Source organism: Diabrotica virgifera, chromosome 8 (assembly GCF_917563875.1).
Source record: "Diabrotica virgifera virgifera chromosome 8, PGI_DIABVI_V3a".
Lineage (NCBI taxonomy): Eukaryota > Metazoa > Arthropoda > Insecta > Coleoptera > Chrysomelidae > Diabrotica > Diabrotica virgifera.
This window is the reverse complement of record NC_065450.1, coordinates 66,321,679-66,341,813: the sequence shown is the minus strand read 5'-3', so window position 1 is coordinate 66,341,813 and position 20,135 is coordinate 66,321,679. Positions and strand designations below refer to the sequence as shown.

The window sequence follows — 20,135 nt, the reverse complement described above, 5'->3', positions numbered from 1 at the left end:
CAAGACTATGTCGACAATATAGCGTCGAACTACTGGTTGACATCAGGAAAGATGTTCCCTGAAACGGAGGGTTCATTACTGGCCATTCAGGATCAGGTTATACCAACCAGAAATTACCTGAAATATATCATCAAAGACCCTCAGGTTCAAAACGACAGATGCCGATATGGATGTCAAGCCCAAGAAACCATCCAACATCTTACAGGGGGCTGCCAGGCATTTGCTGCAACTGAATACAAGGAACGGCATGATGCAGTAGCAAAAATCCTTCATCAAGAGATAGCTATCAAGCTGGGACTTCTCCAAACAGACCATCTCCCGTATTATCAATACGTCCCTGAGAGTATGCTTGAGGATGGCAACTACAAGCTATACTGGGACCGCACTGTGCTCACAGACCAAACAGTGGCACATAATAGACCAGATCTCGTACTAGTTAATAAATTAACAAGACAAACAACACTAATTGATGTGGCGATACCTAACAACAATAATCTACGTAGTAAATTTACTGAAAAGATCGCCAAATACAGAGATCTAGAAATTCAAATACGAAGGCAATGGAGAATGCAAAGTACCCAGACGATACCGATTATTATTTCTACTACTGGAGTCATTCCGAAGACCCTCCTCGAAAGCATAAAAAAGCTGGGTCTGAATGAACATCTTTATAAGACCATGCAGAAAGCTGTACTACTCGCGACGGCCAGATGCGTACGAAAATTTCTGGGAGATACACCTGCATTCCAAGTCACCTAGGGCTCGATAACACGGAAAGAGTCCCACCAGAGCTCAATCCTTTTGATACCGTAGGTATCTGGGATGAGTCAATTTTCCCCTTAGAGGGAGTGTGAGCCGTATGGCTAAATCTGATAATATAATATATTATATTAATAGTATTACCCAGATATTCAAGTATCGGAGCAACGAGTGTCAGACCAATACCGGGTAATTATAAGAAACAACCTTATCCCAGAGACTAGACGCAATATCATCAGAAGCGAAGTCGAACGGGAGATTCATAACGATATTGTAATTGAAGATCCCGAATGAAGGTATCCCGAATGAAGTACGTGCCTCCTAGTGGCGGGATACGGGCAACAATACATTGGCTTATAGGGCAGTCCTTACAGTAGGGATCCTGGCCTATACATAAAAATGCAGGCGGGTGTGGGGTAATACTGCACTTTGGTTGCATTGGTGGTGTATTGGCTAAACGTGCAGGACAGGGCAGGGTATGGTGCTGATAGAAAAGGCATTCAGGCATCAAATATCCAAAAATCTTTTCAGGCCATAATAATGAAAAGACCTTCTCCAAACGAAATAAAAACTTATACTGAAATGATGGCATCTCCTGAGGTAAAATGTTCCGGAAGTAAAATGAGCCTCCATTCGGATCTCCGGGTGAGGACTATCTCAGGGGGAACACCATTGCAGGTTAGAAAAATCAGGATAGGGTCTTGGAATCTTGGTAGTCTTACAGGTAAGAGTCTGGAGTTAGTGGATGCGCTCAAACGAAGAAGAGTCCAAATTGCTTGTATTCAAGAAACTAGGTGGAAAGGACAAAGGGCGAAAGAACTAGGTGATGGATATAAATTGTGGTATGTAGGGAGTAGTAACACTAGAAATGGAGTTGGTATAATTGCTGATAGTGAAATGAAAGATAACGTAGTAGATGTTGTAAGAACGAGTGATAGAATGATGTCAGTGAAATTTGTAATTGATAAAGAGGTATTGAATGTTGTGTGTGTGTATGCTCCTCAAACAGGTCTGGGTGAGAATGAAAGAAGAGCTTTCTATGATCAATTGGGAGACATACTGAGTGATATTCCAGCGGAGGAGAAAGTTATAATAGGAGGTGATTTCAATGCACATGTGGGCCAAGCCAAGACAGGATATGAAACAATACATGGGGGATTAGGCTTTGGAACTAGAAATGAAGCTGGAGATGACATGCTAGAATTAGCAACAGCATTGGATATGGCGATTGTTAACACATTCTTTAAAAAGAGAGAAACTCAACTTATTACCTACAAAAGTGGACAACATCAATCCCAAATAGACTACTTCATGATAAGGAAAGAAGACATACGTGAATGCAAGGACTGCAAGGTAATAGTTAGTGAGACAGTAAGCCAACAACATAAGCTGCTTGTTCTGGACATCGAAGTAAAAAGCGAAACTAAACAAAAATATCGGAGAGGACCACAAAAAATCAAGTGGTGGATGCTAAAAGATGAGAAGGAAGGTCTATTCAGGGAAAGAATAGTAGAAAAAATATGTTGGAACATGAAAGGAAGCCCTAACACAATTTGGAGAAAAATGGCCAATATTATTAGAGAGACGGCTATTGAAATACTTGGGAAAACGTCAGGAAAGAAGTTTGAAGATAAAGAGACTTGGTGGTGGTCAAATGAAGTACAAGGAAACATAAAAGAGAAGAGAAAATTATATAAAAAGTGGCAAGAAACCAGATCGGACATAGATCTTCAAAACTATATGGTCGCCAAAAAGGAAGCGAAAGTAGCAGTAGCAAAAGCTAAAGCAGAAGCGTATTCAAACCTATACGATCAACTTGATACCAGGGAAGGCGAAACGAAGATATATAAAATAGCCAAACAGAGAGCAAAGAAAGCAAAAGATTTTAATCAGATTAGATGTATCCGAGATGAAAATAATAAAATACTAGTTCACGAAAGGGATGTCAAAAAGAGATGGAGAAAGTACTTTGACAGCTTATTAAATGAAGAATTTGACAGACAGCCTGTAGAGTCAACGGAGACAGTAGCAGCAATGGTCACCAAAATAACCAACAAGGAAGTGGCTCAAGCGCTTCAAAAAATAAAGAAAGGAAAAGCGGTAGGACCAGATGATATTCCTGGGGAAGTATGGAGAGCATTGGGAGAGACAGGAACAAGGTGGCTAGCAGGTCTATTTAATAGAATTATGGAAGTTGGACAAATGCCAGACGAATGGAGAAGCAGTATATACTGGTACCTGTTTACAAAAACAAGGGAGATATACAACAATGTACAAACTACAGGGCTATAAAACTGCTTAGCCACACCATGAAAATATGGGAAAGAGTAATTGATAGACGGATACGTGAAGAAACCGAAATATCCGAGAATCAATTTGGCTTTATGCAGGGTAGATCAACAACAGATGCAATTTTCATTATAAGGCAGTTGATGGAAAAATACAGGAGTAAAGAAACAAACGCTCATATGGTATTCATTGATCTTGAGAAAGCATATGATAGAGTTCCTCGAGAGATTCTGTGGTGGGCACTCAATAAGAAAGGAGTCCCTGGTGAATATGTAAAGATTGTGAGGGATATGTATGAGGGAGTAACGACTAGTGTTAGGACAGGTGTGGGAGAGACTGATAAATTTCATGTGAAAGTAGGATTGCATCAAGGTTCTGTGCTTAGTCCGTATTTATTCTCATTAGTTTTGGACCAGATAACAGCGAAAATACAGGGTAACATTCCATGGTGCTTAATGTATGCTGATGATGTCGTGTTAGTAGGAAATAGTGAAAGAGACTTAGAACAAAAACTGGAACAGTGGAGACAAGCTCTGGAGGAAAAAGGTTTAAAACTTAGTAGGACAAAAACAGAGTATTTGGAATGTTCATTTAAAGATGGAGCTACTACAAATAAAATGGTATCTTTGGATGGTGAAATGATTGTAAAAAGCAATAGTTTTAAGTACCTAGGATCGGTATTACAGAGTAATGGAGAAATAGATGGAGATGCATGCAGTAGAATTAGGGCTGGATGGATGAAGTGGAAAGAAGCGAGTGGTGTGTTGTGTGACAGAAAAATTCCAATGAAGCTGAAGGGAAAATTCTATAAAACAGCCATAAGACCAGCTATGATGTACGGAACTGAATGTTGGGCAGTGAAAAAGAAAGAGGAACAGCGAATGCATGTGGCGGAAATGAGAATGCTTAGATGGATGAGTGGAGTGACAAAGAAGGATAAAATTAGAAATGAGTATATTAGGGGAAGTCTAGGTGTGGCACCAATTGATGCCAAAATGAGAGAGCATAGGTTAAAATGGTTTGGTCATGTTCAACGTCGAGACGTTAACCACCCAATACGAAGAATAGCTGAAGTGCAGATTCCTGGAAGGAGTAGGAGAGGAAGACCAAAGAAGAGCTGGGGGGAGACGATAAGGCAGGACATGTTGGTAAAGGGGATTAACATTGATATGGCCCAAGATAGAATTGTGTGGAGAAATGCAATTAGGGAAGCCGACCCCGCATAGGGATAAGGCAAAGAGAATGATGATTGTAATTGAAGATCAAGTCCCCAATGAAGTTTATGAGCAGATTCCTGAGCTTGCCATACAAGAAACTCAACCTGACAATACAGAGCAGGAAAACAACGAGCTACATGATAACCTAGTAAGCGAAATGGCACGTGCTGTACAAGAGTTTAATGGAACAAACCCACTTAGCAGACCACCGCTACCACGAATAAACTCTTGTAAGAGACTAGGTGTTCTGTTACAAATTGTGAACACTGAAGTCCTACCCAATTATGTCGTAGAAGCCCACACATTAGAGTATCTGCACATGCTAATCTACTGTGCAGCAACAGCAATTGCTAATGTAATGGGCATTAAGATCAGAACACGACGGGGTACTAATAATGGAAGGACTGGTAGCAGAACTGCACCCTGGGAAAAAAGACTGCTCGGAAAGATTGAATTGCTGCGTAGGGATATTGGTCAAGTCACAGAATATATACGAGGTGTAAGAAGTACAAGAGTCATCAGGAGAGCTGAAGAAATAATACGGAATACTGCAAGACACTCAAGATACGATCCAGAAAACAACACAGCCCAACAGTGCCTGGATACATTAAAACAAAGACTCTCAGTTTATTCAGGACGACTAAGAAGGTACAAAGTGAGTAACAACCGAAAATCCGACAATGCCCTTTTTGAGACTGCTGAGAAGGCGTTCTATCGAAAACTCAATACCACCGTAGAAAATCTCGATAAATCTTACCCAAGCCAAGAAGAAATTCATGAGTTTTGGGGAAATCAACTTTCCACACCAGCTGCTCTTAACAACAATGCTGGATGGATAGAAGATACGGCACAGAACTGCCAACACTACACTACTACTCTCTACGAACCCTTCACCACTGAAGAAGTCTCAACTATCATCAAAGAGCTTCATAACTGGAAATCTCCTGGACCAGACGGAGTTCAAAACTTTTGGCTCAAGAAGTTTTGGAGTGCTCATGAATGCTTATCAACACTAATTAATCATGTTATTTCTAATCCGCAGGATATACCATCATTCCTAACTCAGGGAACCACTTATTTAATACCGAAGGATCAAAATAACACCCAAGATCCAGCAAAATACCGCCCAATTACTTGTCTTCCAACTTTGTATAAATTGGTCACATCCTGTGTAGCCCGGCGTATCTACCAACACTGTGCTCTGAACAATATCATAGAGCCTCAACAGAAAGGATGCGCTAAGGGTTCCATGGGTTGCAAAGAACAACTTATCATCGACTCAGTCATTTCTAATCAAGCATATTCCAAAAAGAGGAATCTATTTACTGCTTTTATTGATTACAAGAAGGCCTTTGATTCAGTCCCGCATGAATGGCTTATAGATATACTGAGAATATATAAAGTCGATGATAATATAGTGACCTTTTTACAACATCTAATGACAGAGTGGAAAACTAGAATTCATCTTCAAATACCTGGTGAAAGTAACATCGAAACTGAAAATATCGTAATCAGCCGGGGCCTGTTTCAAGGAGATTCGTTGAGTCCTCTATGGTTCTGTCTAGCTATGAACCCACTATCTCAGCTATTGAACTCCACAGATGCAGGTTTTAGCATCAAAAATAACAACAATGTGGTGGCGAAGCTTAATCATTTATTGTACATGGATGATTTGAAATTAATGGCTTCCACTCGAAACCAACTCGACGAGATGCTAAAAACTGTAGAAACTTTTTCTAATGATATTTGTATGCATTTCGGACTAGATAAGTGCCGTATTTTAAATATAGTCAGAGGAAAAGTACAGCCCGGAGGATTCGATATGCAAAATGGCCAGAGCATCGAGGCCATGGGTGAAAACGATATGTATAAATATCTTGGAGTAAAGCAAGCGCGGAAAATTGACCATAAACAAATGAAAACAGAGATAACTACTGAGTTTATACGAAGGGTAAAACAGCTGCTTCGCTCACACCTTAACAGTAGAAATTTGTTTAAGGCACTAAACACCTACGCATGTTCCGCGCTTAGCTACTCATTTGGTATTGTTAAGTGGACAAAAACAGATATAGAAGCTCTTCAGCGAAAAGTACGAACACACCTCACAAAGGCACAAAAACACCATCCTAAAAGTGCAGTAGAAAGAACAACATCACCACGGAATCTAGGAGGAAGAGGACTTATGGATATAGGTGAGCAATTAGATAAACAAATTGCTAATTTAAGAACTTATTTACAGATGCAGGCTGAGACATCTACTCTACATCGCGCTATCTGCGCAGTAGATGACACAACACCGATCAAACTGAGGGAACCAGAAATACGCATAAACCACCTTACTAAGGACGAAAAAGTGCGCGCCTGGATAGGTAAACCTCTGCACGGGCGACATCCCAATGAGGTCAGCCAAGATTATGTCGACAATATAGCGTCGAACTACTGGTTGACATCAGGAAAGATGTTCCCTGAGACGGAGGGTTCATTACTGGCCATTCAGGATCAGGTTATACCAACAAGAAATTACCTGAAATATATCATCAAAGACCCTCAGGTTCAAAACGACAGATGCCGATATGGATGTCAAGCCCAAGAAACCATCCAACATCTTACAGGTGGCTGCCAGGCATTTGCTGCAACTGAATACAAGGAACGGCATGACGCAGTGGGAAAAATCCTTCATCAAGAGATAGCTATCAAGCTGGGACTTCTCCAAACAGACCATCTCCCGTATTATCAATACGTCCCTGAGAGTATGCTTGAGGATGGCAACTACAAGCTATACTGGGACCGCACTGTGCTCACAGACCAAACAGTGGCACATAATAGACCAGATCTCGTACTAGTTAATAAATTAACAAGACAAACAACACTAATTGATGTGGCGATACCTAACAACAATAATCTACGTAGTAAATTTACTGAAAAGATCGCCAAGTACAGAGATCTAGAAATTCAAATACGAAGGCAATGGAGAATGGAAAGTACCCAGACGATACCGATTATTATGTCTACTACTGGAGTCATTCCGAAGACCCTCCTCGAAAGCATAAAAAAGCTGGGTCTGAATGAACATCTTTATAAGACCATGCAGAAAGCTGTACTACTCGCGACGGCCAGATGCGTACGAAAATTTCTGGGAGATACACCTGCATTCCAAGTCACCTAGGGCTCGATAACACGGAAAGAGTCCCACCAGAGCTCAATCCTTTTGATACCGTAGGTATCTGGGATGAGTCAATTTTCCCCTTAGAGGGAGTGTGAGCCGTATGGCTAAATCTGGGTATTATTTTGTATTTTGACAACGACACCCGACTTGGGCGTCGAAACGTTAATAAAATCATTTTTAGGTAAAATTGTGGCTTATTTCCCATTTAAATATACTTGATTATAAAAATGCCACAAGAAAATAGCTTCAGAATAACTATGATTTTTTCATAAAAAGACACTATACCAATCTAATGTACTTTACAGAATTGAAATTGGACTATTTAAGCGGCCTCAGGAATATTTTAAAATTATAAAGAATTTTTTGGCTTATAAACAAATCGAATATCTCGGGAAATATTAAACTAACTTAAATTGTAAGAACGGTATTCGAAAAACAGCGGCAGGACGCTTCTTTTAAAAGAAAAAACGTTTAATTATGATGAGTAGTTCCTGAGATACAACCGGTCAAAGTTGACGGGAATTTACGGCAAAGATATAAACAATAGGATCATAATTTTCAAACCGTCACCTTTTTATTTTTGTTCTCTTTCTTCACACCAATTTTCATATCCTTAAAATACTCATAACATATATTATTATAATAAAAACTATCGATAATACGTGTGAAAATTGCTAAAAATAGCAACGGTATACGTTAAAAAAATGCATTTTCTCGGCTTCCCATGGAGCAATTTCCTTCATTCTTTTTTTGTTCCCAAGTAACTCGAATAGAGCCATCGAACTAACGCATTATTAAATGTCAAACTTGCTTTTGTTTTGTTATAATAAATTAATTTATTTATTATATCACAAAATTTTAATTTGTTTAAATAAAAATTGTTTAAATAATTATACAGCTTTCAAATGAGAATATTTATGTTTTTAACTTTAAAAGGTACACTTTTAGTAAGTTTATCTAAAAAAAGCCTACAACTGGAAAAAATATGTAGTTTTCTTTTCTTTTAAATAAATTAATCTATTATAACAAAACAAAAGCAAGTTTGACATTTAATAATGAGTTAGTTCGATGGCTCTACTCGAGTTATTAGGGAACAAAAATAGAATGAAGGAAATTGCTTCATGAGAAGCCGAGAAAATGCATTTTTTTAACGTATACCGATTTTGATCTTTGAGGGTTACATTTTCTCCAACCTAATTTTTGATTGGAATTTGGATATTTTTGGCAATTTTCACACGTATTATCGATAGTTTTTATTATAATAATATATGTTATGAGTATTTTAAAGATATGAAAATTGGTGTGGAGAAAGAGGACAAAAATAAAAAGGTGATGCTTTAAAAATTATGATCGTATTGTTTATATCTTTGCCGTAAATTTCGGTCAAATTTGACCGGTTGTATCTCAGGAACCACTAGTCATAATTAAACGTTTTTCTTTTAAAAGAAGCATCCTGCCACTGTTTCTCGAATACCGTTTTCACAATTTAATTTAGTTTAAAATTTCCCGAGATATTCTATTTGTTTATAAGCCAAAAAATTGTTTATAATTTTAAAATATTCCTGAGGCCGCTTAAATAGTCCAATTTTAATTCTGTAAAGTACATTAGATTGGTATACTGTCTTTTTATGAAAAAATGATAGTTATTCTTATGCATCATAATTATTGTCGTTATTATAGCGACCGTAAATTTTTTATTAACAATTCAATTGTTGCTAAACTGTTCATTCAATTTCTATCGGCTTCTGGAATTATAATCTATACGAAAAGGGCTTTTACATTACCAAGTTATTTAGTTATTGACTAACAATTACTTATCTAAAAGTTTAGTTGAAAATTAAAAATTTTGTTGGAAAAACCCGCTTTTTCCGGGGAAAGTTTTCGTCGAAGTGAATCGGGAAAAACACGTCTCTTTGCATAATTTAATTTCGGTGAATTTTTATTTGGGTGTTTTTGGTGTAAAGTTAAAATCTTTGGAGTTATAGAGCAAAAATTGAAAAAAACACGATTTTCGGGCGCCATTTTGTTTATAAAAAAAGTAGCACACTATCTGCGGACTTTACATACCTATATTATTAAAACATACAATAATAAGATTCGATTCCAGCAATAAAATTGCTGGTAAATAACTTTTCCTTGTATTTTGCTAATTAGCCCCAGAGTATTATCGCAATGTTAATTTAATTGTTTGATATCTACAATTATTTCTCCTTGATCATTTTTGATTTTTTCCTATTGATTCCTTCTTGAATATCCCTGTTATTTCCTTGGCCTTTCTTGTAAACATCAAATATGGTATATAGTGATATTTATTATTATTATTATTATACATTAAATTTGAGCAGGGGTCGCAAGACCCATATGCCCATTAAACTACAAGGTAATATATAGTATGCATTGAATGTTAAATGGTTACATTACAATAGTTTCGTATTAAGCAAATTAACTAACTAAATAAATATAAATAAGTATACAAAAACATACCTAAGTAGCAAGTGTACAAGGTACAAATAAAATGTTCAATTATGAGACAAGTGGTCATCCAGTTTCTTTTTGAAAATATTGACAGATGGAGCATCTATAACCTCAGCCGGAAGGCTATTCCATATCGAGAACACTCGATTACAGAGAAAATTATATGAAAATGAATGGCAAAACGGTCTATAAATTACTTACTCTGCCAATTTTTATGCAAAACGTCATCTTGTTGACAAGCCTGTAGTCCCTGTAAATGTTGCTGTCTGGATATAGAAGAGAGATCGTCACTATACACGACAGAATTGTTATCGGCTTCGGCTATTAGTTGTTGTAGCATATTTGCAGCGTGTCCAGATTGCAATTTGCTGATTGGTGAAGGTGTATCTTGCACAGCAGTAGTAGATTGTATTGCCTAAAAATACGCATGAAAATTACATCAGGTTTTTAAAAGTATGTATATGCAATTATATTACAATTTTATACTTACTTGGATGGAATTATTAGGCGGAGTATTTGAAGGATCTGTGTTTCTTCTTTTTAATGGGGTAGTGGTGGTATTATCTTTTCGAAAACCTTTAAGTGCATCAGTGGACAGATTTTTTTTCATTCGCTAAAATAAATAACTATAACCGTACACAAACACAAATCATCAAATAAAAATAATTATCGAACATTGAGTAATAAGGAAAAACACCAACATAAAACATTCTACCATGGTGTATGTGTATGTAACAAAAACTTAAGAATTTAAGCATTAAACTTTAATTGACCAAAACTGGACGACTTTAATGGCATTTTCCTTCGCCAGCAGGAGATCTTCCAATGTACAGGTGGCCGGGAATTGTGGGCTGCTGTATAAATGTTAAATGGTTTATTGCTGTTCGCAATCGCATAAGGTGGGCAGGTCACTGAGGCAGCTCCATCTAGCTAGATTTGGTATTGACTACGCTACTGGGTTTATTTAAGCTCTTCCATACCTTCCAGTAAATTGTGGTACGCGGTGCAGCTTATCCTTCCACATATCTATCCTTGTTGTTCTTCTTCTTTCTTCTTTGGCCCATTTCTATCAACTTTAGACATAGGCCTTTCCCAAATCTTTTCATATCTGTTTGTATATTGCTGGGTGTCTAATGGATTCGAGGTATGTAGTAAACTTTTCTCAATTTTAGTCGTTTTCTTGGTGGCTGGTATTTCTTTCGATGTTGGCTGCAGTAGTACGTCTAATGATCGAAGAGACTAGACCACCCAACCCAAATATTGAAACTTATCTATTGGGGTTTGTCTTAAGCATTTTGATACCTGGGTTTTAGTTGAGTTGGGTTTTAGGTTTTCTTTATAGTATTTTGAAAATTAACCAAGCCCGACGTTGAGGGATTATTCTACGGTTTCGAAGTCCTTCACCTGTACCGCCAATGTGTATAAGAAGCTTCTTGAATTTTTTTGTAGTTGGTAGTAGTGTAGATGTTAAAAAGTATTGCAGACAGAAGATTTCCTTGCGAAAGCTCATTGCTTTGAGATCTAAAGAAGAAGAAGAAAATATATATAGATAAGTCATACTCACCATCGTTTTCATAAATGTGTCAAACAATGCAAATGCTACATTTCTATTACTTTTAGTCCAGGCACCTCTCAAATCGTATACAACTAATCTGTGGGTGGGCACATCCTTATTCCTTTCATGATTGGGTACTACAGTCTCTCTGCCGTACGAAACTTTCGCAACCTAATAAAATCATTTAAATAAGTAGGTATTAGTTAATTTGGTATGTTCTAAGTTTTTAAGTATGTAAATACACCTTGTCTATAAAACAACCCAGTTCAATCAGTGGTAACTTCTAAAAAGTCGTACCAACGGCCGTCCAACGCTTCTTCGATCATTGGGCGATTTGTCTCGAGATATTCTTACTATTCTGTTTTGCGCCATTCTACAGAGGTGGGCATTAGTCAGCTAGCAAATTTGCAAAAAAGAATTATGTATTTACAATAAGTGTTCAAGACGTTCACCATTCATCTTAATACACTTCAAATAACGATTTTCGATAAAATTAATAATGTGAGCAAGCACCGCCAGATCTTCATTGATGACCTAGCTCGATTGTTATGCAATGTTTGAGAGAACTTCGACTTCGATTTCGACTGAGAAATCCATAAGAGTAATGTCTGGCGACCTTGGAGACCACGGATCGTTTCAAAGTATATCGATTGATCCAGAAAAATTAAGTTTTAAAAATTTCAAACTATTACTGGCGATTTTGTGGATTACATCACCGGCAATCCAGGGCCGTCACGGCCGTACGGTTTGTTACATATTTATTATCCTTTAAAATGCTAAATTAATTTTACTTACCGATAAGCAATAACATTTTTCTACAGGTTGCCGGGGAGAGGGTAATTCAAGTTCCATTTCGTCGTGTAAAGCACTTTTTAGCCAAATTTCAAAATCGTTTAACTCCGAGTTCATATATACTACTGACCATTCGGCTTTTGGGCGATGCTTTAAACCATCGTCGATAGCGACCAACGATAGTGTATGTTCTGAAATAATATATAAGTACAGTTGAGTCCACCATTCTTTACCCGTGCGTCATTAATACCTGGCGAGATAAACACATACTTTTTATCTAGCATCATTCTCTTCCACGCATGAAACTAAAGACAAACCAGCTACCGCCCGTTATTAAGTAAAAACACATGTTATTTTTATGAACGCTCTAGACTCAGTACATTGAAAAGAGATAGGTACAAAAAAAGACGCTTGGAAATGTTTTCAGATTTTAAGTACAATTTGTGACGTTTCTGGTTTGTTTACTTTTGTGGCTATTAGTCTGTTGAATTTTTGCTGTTTTTTTTTGGAAAATTTTTGCATTTTGAAGTTTTTTATATTACACAAACAGTTGTTTTCACAACTAATTTTATATTGGAGTTTGAACTTTTATGGTAAGTGTATTTTATTTTGTCATTAATTTTTACAACATACAAATATTCACACAGTTAAGGAATGGTTGTGTTTAAGTTTCCGCCAAAGTGAATCAAATGACCAAAAGAAAATAAGTTATTGAATTTTTTTTATAAATTGTTTATTTATTTATTAATCATCAAGTATATTCAAATGGGAAATAAGCCACAATTTTACCTAAAAATGATTTTATTAACGTTTCGACGCCCAAGTCGGGTGTCGTTGTCAAAATACAAAATAATACTAAATAAAAAAAATGTTGTTGCTTAGTAAAAAATTCTTCTAATAATTTATTTAATCTGACTCATTTATATCGGCAAATCAGACACGTATTATACATTTTAAAGTAGACGACTTTAAAATGATATTGCCAATATTGATGAGTTGCGTTCCTGGGACGACTTTACTAAAAGATAGTTCATTCGATTACATGAAATCAATCCCAACTCAAGAATATCCGCCACAAAAAATCATAGCATGTGATCTGTCTTTAAAAAGACAACCAAATGCAACGGTGGCACTGAAATTCTCGTGTTAGAGATTCCATAGTAAATCACGAGGGAAAACCAGGAAAAACCTCGTGATACTATCCCGACATCGTAAGTATTTGGGTTTACATTTAGTTTACTCTCAAAACTAATACCAAATTCTGACTTGATATTTTAAATTTTAAATAATACTAAAATACTAAATATGTACTAACTCGATATGTTACCGATTTACTAATTGTGGTATTTTCTTTCTATTGACTTCCTCCTTTAATATGGGTAACCATATCCTACTGCATTCTACCGAGGAATTTGCGACACAATTGGTTTCATTTAGCATAATTAGAGCCGCTTCTTTGATTTTTCTCTTTTTACTATCTGCTTCTTTTAGGACTATACTTGAATCTCTCCACTGAACTCTATGTTGATTATCCCATGCGTGTTGACATATTTGAGATCTATCAAATTCTTTATTTTTTATATCAACAACATTCAAAACAACAAACACATTGAGATCTATTCTATCTAAAACTAAACCTAACAGTGAACAAGAAAGAACAAAGAATTGTATTTATAAAATACCTTGTGAATGCGAACAATTTTATATAGGTGAAACGTCAAGACCATTGGACGTTAGAATAAATGAACATCAGTCTTATATAAAAAATAAAGAATTTGATAGATCTCAAATATGTCAACACGCATGGGATAATGAACATAGAGTTCAGTAGAGAGATTCAAGTATAGTCCTAAAAGAAGCAGATAGTAAAAAGAGAAAAATCAAAGAAGCGGCTCTAATTATGCTAAATGAAACCAATTGTGTCCCAAATTCCTCGGTAGAATGCAGTAGGATGTGGTTACCCATATTAAAGGAGGAAGTCAATAGAAAGAAAATACCACAATTAGTAAATCGGTAACATATCGAGTTAGTACATATTTAGTATTTTAGTATTATTTAAAATTTAAAATATCAAGTCAGAATTTGGTATTAGTTTTGAGAGTAAACTAAATGTAAACCCAAATACTTACGATGTCGGGATAGTATCACGAGGTTTTTCCTGGTTTTCCCTCGTGATTTACTATGGAATCTCTAACACGAGAATTTCAGTGCCACCGTTGCATTTGGTTGTCTTTTTAAAGACAGATCACATGCTATGATTTTTTGTGGCGGATATTCTTGAGTTGGGATTGATTTCATGTAATCGAATGAACTATCTTTTAGTAAAGTCGTCCCAGGAACGCAACTCATCAATATTGGCAATATCATTTTAAAGTCGTCTACTTTAAAATGTATAATACGTGTCTGATTTGCCGATATAAATGAGTCAGATTAAATAAATTATTAGAAGAATTTTTTACTAAGCAACAACATTTTTTTTATTTAGTATTATTTTGTATTTTGACAACGACACCCGACTTGGGCGTCGAAACGTTAATAAAATCATTTTTAGGTAAAATTGTGGCTTATTTCCCATTTGAATATACTTGATTATAAAAATGCCACAAGAAAATAGCTTCAGAACAACATTTATTAATCACTAATGATATTAAAAGAATTTATTAAGCTACTTCAAAAGTAGCTGTAATTCTGCACCAAAATTTTAAAGCAAAACTTACATTTGACATTCTATTTATTTGATAACGCCAAATTTTATAATATAACCCGTGATTGGAGCAGTGGCCACTTTCTGTCACTTACTGTTGCGTTTAGTAAATTTCCGACTTATTTCGTGTCCTTTAAATGATGACGCACGTGTAAAGAACACTGGACCCAACTGTATAAGATAGCTTAAAAAGAAAGAAGTAAAATTGTTTTGCCTGGTTTTTAAGCGTTAAAGACCTATTGGTTATTGTTCATTATTTAACAACATGGTATCAACAACAGTATATTGTTCTATAGTAGAAGGTTTTGGTAAGCGAAATTTTGACTAACTATACGAGGAGAAATGAAAATAGCAAAAAGATATGTTGATATTTCAACATGATTAATAAAGTAACGTATGTCCTAAAAGTTTTGGCACAAAATATTTATCGAATTTTTTTATTAATGAAGAAATTTATTTAAACACTAACTAGTTATCATAAATTACAATTCAATACTTAACTAAACTATACTATCGAATTATGTGGAGTTGCCTATTCTTCTCTACTAGACGCAAATTTCTTCGAATGTCTTTCGTGAGGTCCTGGGCGGAATTCAGATCAATTTTCCTTAGTTGTTCGCAACTTCTTCGTCTTAATTGTTCCTCATATTAGGATTCCCAGCCACCATGATAAATTTCCTAGACAATAAAGCCCAACAATCCTTTATTGGGCAAGCCTGCGCCAAGTTTGGAGGATTATCGTTTTTGGTAACAAAGGTATTTGGTGTTGTAGCGGCCAGTTTTGGGTATCTCTTGAGTAATATATAATATAAGGTCTCAAGGAGTTTCGCTTGAGAGTATTTGGGGCATTTACGTCTCTTTCGATATTTTACACCACTATTCGGCAATTCGGCAATTCCAACGATATAGTACTCTTAGAAGATCTATGTTGAAGAACCAATCTTCTAGTTTCCATTCCAAGCTGATTTTTTGCTCCTCTCGCCAATCTCCCTGACTTCTGGGCAGTAAATGCACGTGATCTTCCACATGTTGGTAGATTCAGCCATGGTATTCCCTGCTCACACTTCGTTATTGTTCTATAAATAGTTCTGCGTGAATTGTTTTCATTCTGAAATATTCGACAGATTTTAACTTTGTGTACCCGCCCAACCAACTTGTAGATACTTTTTCTTATTTGAAATTTATACTACATCTTAAAGCGAAAGTTTCAAAATAAATAAATATAAACTGACAGTAAACAATGTAAACAAGATTTTGTTTCCAGAGGCATCTTGAAATTATTTTGTTTTTGATAAAATTAAAGCCAATGAATTTTGTGCCAAAACTTTTAGAGCATACGTTAGTTACCTGAACTAGATGATAATCTGCCGCCAAATAATTCACATCCCCTTTGCATCGCAAAGGACATCCAATAGCATACTTGAAATTTATGCAATCCCATAAGTAGATGTACCTAAAGTAACAAAAGGTAAATTTTATAAAATAAGAAGCTACTACTAATTTACTATATAGCAAAATATTAGCTCCAGCATTAACCATCACCATATTCTATCGAAAATTACAAATCATCACGGCTAAGAGAATACTGTTGACTGCCGTTCTAAATGTCGCTATACTGCTGCATCCAACCCTCAGGTTCTTAAAACAGTATATTCTCCCTCTTACCACATGTTTCCTTATTCTAGGGTTATCTTGCATAATGAACTGTAATAATGCGAAATTTTGCTCTCTTCTCACACGTTTTTAGTTTTAAGTTTTAACTTTTTGATGATCAATATTATTCATGGTTCATTTTCTATTTTTTTATTACTTAATATTTTCATGGGGTAGATGGTTCGGGCACGTATGTAGAATGTCGAACGAGAGACTAACAAAACGTAACAAAAGTATTGTATTACTCTTGGTGTTTGAATAAAGTTATTTTAAATCAGATTAATTAATGTATTTTTTGCTACTTCCAGTTTCCACTTCTCCTTGCCTCTTATTTCCACTACTAGACCCGCATAGGTCTGAAATCTTTCTCCACGTCCTGCAACCATAGCGTTCTCGGTCTACCTCTTCCTAACCATTCTTTCCTACGCTAGTCTTGTTTTCTTCATAAAACCACCAATGTTCTCCTCTCCAATGTTCTTGAAGTTCCACATTACTCCTAATTCTCACGAGATACCTTTCCTTCGATTCTTCTAAGTGTCTTTCTAAAATTCGAAGGGAATACTACATAATTTATCTTTATTCATGTATCAGATTTAGCAACAAAGGTGACAACTGGTTTTAACAATATCTGATAGCTTAGTAGCTTTACATTAACAAATTGTGCGCAAGTTTAAGGATGCCAGAGCTATCAAAATAAGTAAAGATTAGGCGATCAGAATATAATAAAACTGATTATACTAACCCTTTTATAATGTCTACTTAATTGTATCTTCCGAGGACGCAAATTGTTGAAAATCCTGCCTCTTTTAGTCGGTCTAGTTACTCCAGATAAGATCAATTTTAAACTTTCGATCCATCTTAAAGTGCTTCCATATAACAGCAAAATCGGACAACTGTTGGGTTCGTTTGGTACAGGACGGGTTTCTAGTACGATACTCAGATTTACATTCTGAGAGCGAAATGCTCGAAAAGAGTCGTGAACCTACAAAATAATTCAATAAAACAAGTTGAAAAGACTTATTAATTTAATAAAGTTATTGGTTTAAACCTAATCATTTTTTATGCATTGAAACAAATGGAAGTCGCTAGGGGCCAAATCTGGTGAATACGGTGGATGCTTCAACAATTTAAACTTTAATGGATTTGAGCCACTGTCAAAATGCTCATATGACACGATTAATTGCCGTGATGAAACATGATTTTTTCTTCTTTTCACGAATATTTTCCTTCAGCTGGTGTAAAAGGTTATAACAATATTCATAATGTATTGTTTTTAACCAGTTTGCAAGTAATCCACAAACAAAATTCCTTTCGCATAGAAAAAAACTGGCGCTAAAACCTTTTTGGTCGATTTCTGGACAAAAACTTGCTTCAGAGCCGACGAACCACACCACACCACAGGTTCACACCAGTCTTCAGCCTTTTGTTTTGATTCAGGATCATGGTGATACACCCACGTTTTATCCATAGTGAAGACATAGATGCTCTGTATTGTTTCAATATCAGTCTTATCTAAATAATGGATTTTTGACTGCCAATACACGTAAAAAATGCTTCTACGTTAAACCTTTCCTCTTTAACTTGCACCTCCGCCTTTCTTTGGATTGGAGATTCTAGCCCTTATCTTTAACCTAGGTAGAGCTCCTAGTCTGTTTGCTCGCGTCTTGCACATACGTCTATTACGTCGCTGAAATGTTTTGCAACGACCACTACATGGTCGATTTGACTTACTGTATTCCCATCAGGTCTTCTCCATGTTCCCTTAGAACATATCTTCGCGCATAAAGCATGTATATGTATACATCAGGCGAGTAACGTTGTTGTTCCTACTCTTAATGTAAAGGAAAAGTCAAACAATAAGGAATGCACGTAATTTTTAAAAATGAACATTTTTGTATTAAACAAAGACTTACTTGATTACTGGAATATTCTGGAACTTTATCAGGTGCACACTGCACGACGCTGTGATGATCATTTGGATTTCCAAGGCACACCCATTCGATGCCTAAAATTAACTTTAAATTGGGCAACTTCAAAAGTTGGACATCATCATATTTTGAAGCTGTTCTAACGTACACGTTGAGGTCTCCTTTGTAAACAAATTTAGCTAAAACATACAGATTATACAATGTTAAACTAGTAAAATAGTATACTGTATTATTTAATTGAATTACAACAAATACAACCGATTAACAAGACAGTTACGATCAGCCCTACACGATGCATGCAATTTTACATTTGAACACCATGTAGTATTTTATCAATAGATGACCACACAATCTGGAAGGCAGCAAAGCATATAAAAAGGTCACACAACACAACCGGGGAGTGACACCCCTTCTTGGGGTGAAAAACATACGTTTACAATAAGTCAGGAAATGTATAAATTGACTAATTATAAGCAACTTTTGTTCTATAGAGTTTCTTTATCTATGTTAATACTTTTCAAGTCATTTGCGAGTGAAAATGTTTATTTTTCAACAAAATAACCACGTTCTCAGACAGGATTTTCGCAAATAACTCAAAAATAAGTATTTTATTGAATTAAATATTAGATATCGAAAAAATATTTGTGAAAAATGTAGCTTATAAGATAAAAAAAATGGTGCACTTAATCATGAAGTCTATCGTCATCGACACAGTAAAAGCACAGTTGAAGCTCATGAAAAATTATTCTTATTCGTCCAATTCCAAACCGAATATTTCAACCTGAAATAACCAAAAAATGAAGCACTTTTCGGAAAAAACTCATTAAAACTTTTTTTAAATGGTTCAAAAAAGCTTTATTTTTATTTTTTATAACAGTTTCTAGCACCAAAACTATACGAGTTACTATCAAAATAAAGTTGGCCTTTTTTTTGGTAAAAAAAATCGTGAAAATCTCCCCCTATTTCGCATCCCAAATAAAATTTATCGTTAGCTTTACCATTTACTTTAAATATTTATTGTTTATATGAACTGTAAGTTTGCCGGTTCAAAGTTCTTATTTTTGAAAAAATGTGGTTTCATAGTAAAAAAAGTTTTTTTATTTTGGAAAAATGCCTTTTTTTCAAAATAACCTAAAAATTATTAGTGATACGAAAAATCTCAAAGAGTAAAGAAATGTAGGTTTTGCTTTTATAAATATTTTGGCTTTATTTTGTTTTTCTGTAAGACAAAAATTGGTTAAGATATGGCTGTTTAAAATTTGCATGTACTCGTGATTAGTGACTCGTTCAAGCCCTTTCAACTAGAACACTTTCAAAAATAAGCACTTTGAACCGGTGAAACTTACAGGTCATATAAAAAGGTTAAGTAATTTTTAAAACGATAATGATTAGTTTCATTTGGTGTGCTAAATAGGGGGAGATTTTCACAATTTTTTTACCCAAAAATGGGACCAACTGTATTTTGAACGTAACTGGCTTAGTTTTGATGCTAGAAACTTTTGTAAAAAATAAAAATAAAGCTTTTTTAAACAGTTTAAAAAAGTTCTTATGAGTTTTCCCCGAAAAGTATTTAATTTTTTGGTTATTTCACGTTGAA

The 20,135-nt window shown here is 35.5% G+C and overlaps 1 protein-coding gene across 1 annotated transcript in view; it reads right to left on the bottom strand.

Annotated features, from left to right (window-relative positions):
* The window catches only part of LOC126890618 (protein KIAA0100), a 219,107-nt gene that overhangs the window by 58,921 nt on the left and 140,051 nt on the right, over window positions 1–20,135 (bottom strand). Inside the window, exons 17-23 of the mRNA XM_050659702.1 lie at window positions 18,524–18,717; window positions 17,353–17,592; window positions 16,305–16,410; window positions 12,257–12,444; window positions 11,471–11,632; window positions 10,397–10,519; window positions 10,108–10,321 (exon numbers count right to left, since the gene is read on the bottom strand). Of these exons, the coding sequence (XP_050515659.1) occupies window positions 10,108–10,321; window positions 10,397–10,519; window positions 11,471–11,632; window positions 12,257–12,444; window positions 16,305–16,410; window positions 17,353–17,592; window positions 18,524–18,717 (1,227 nt within the window). The remainder of the gene's footprint in view (window positions 1–10,107; window positions 10,322–10,396; window positions 10,520–11,470; window positions 11,633–12,256; window positions 12,445–16,304; window positions 16,411–17,352; window positions 17,593–18,523; window positions 18,718–20,135) is intronic.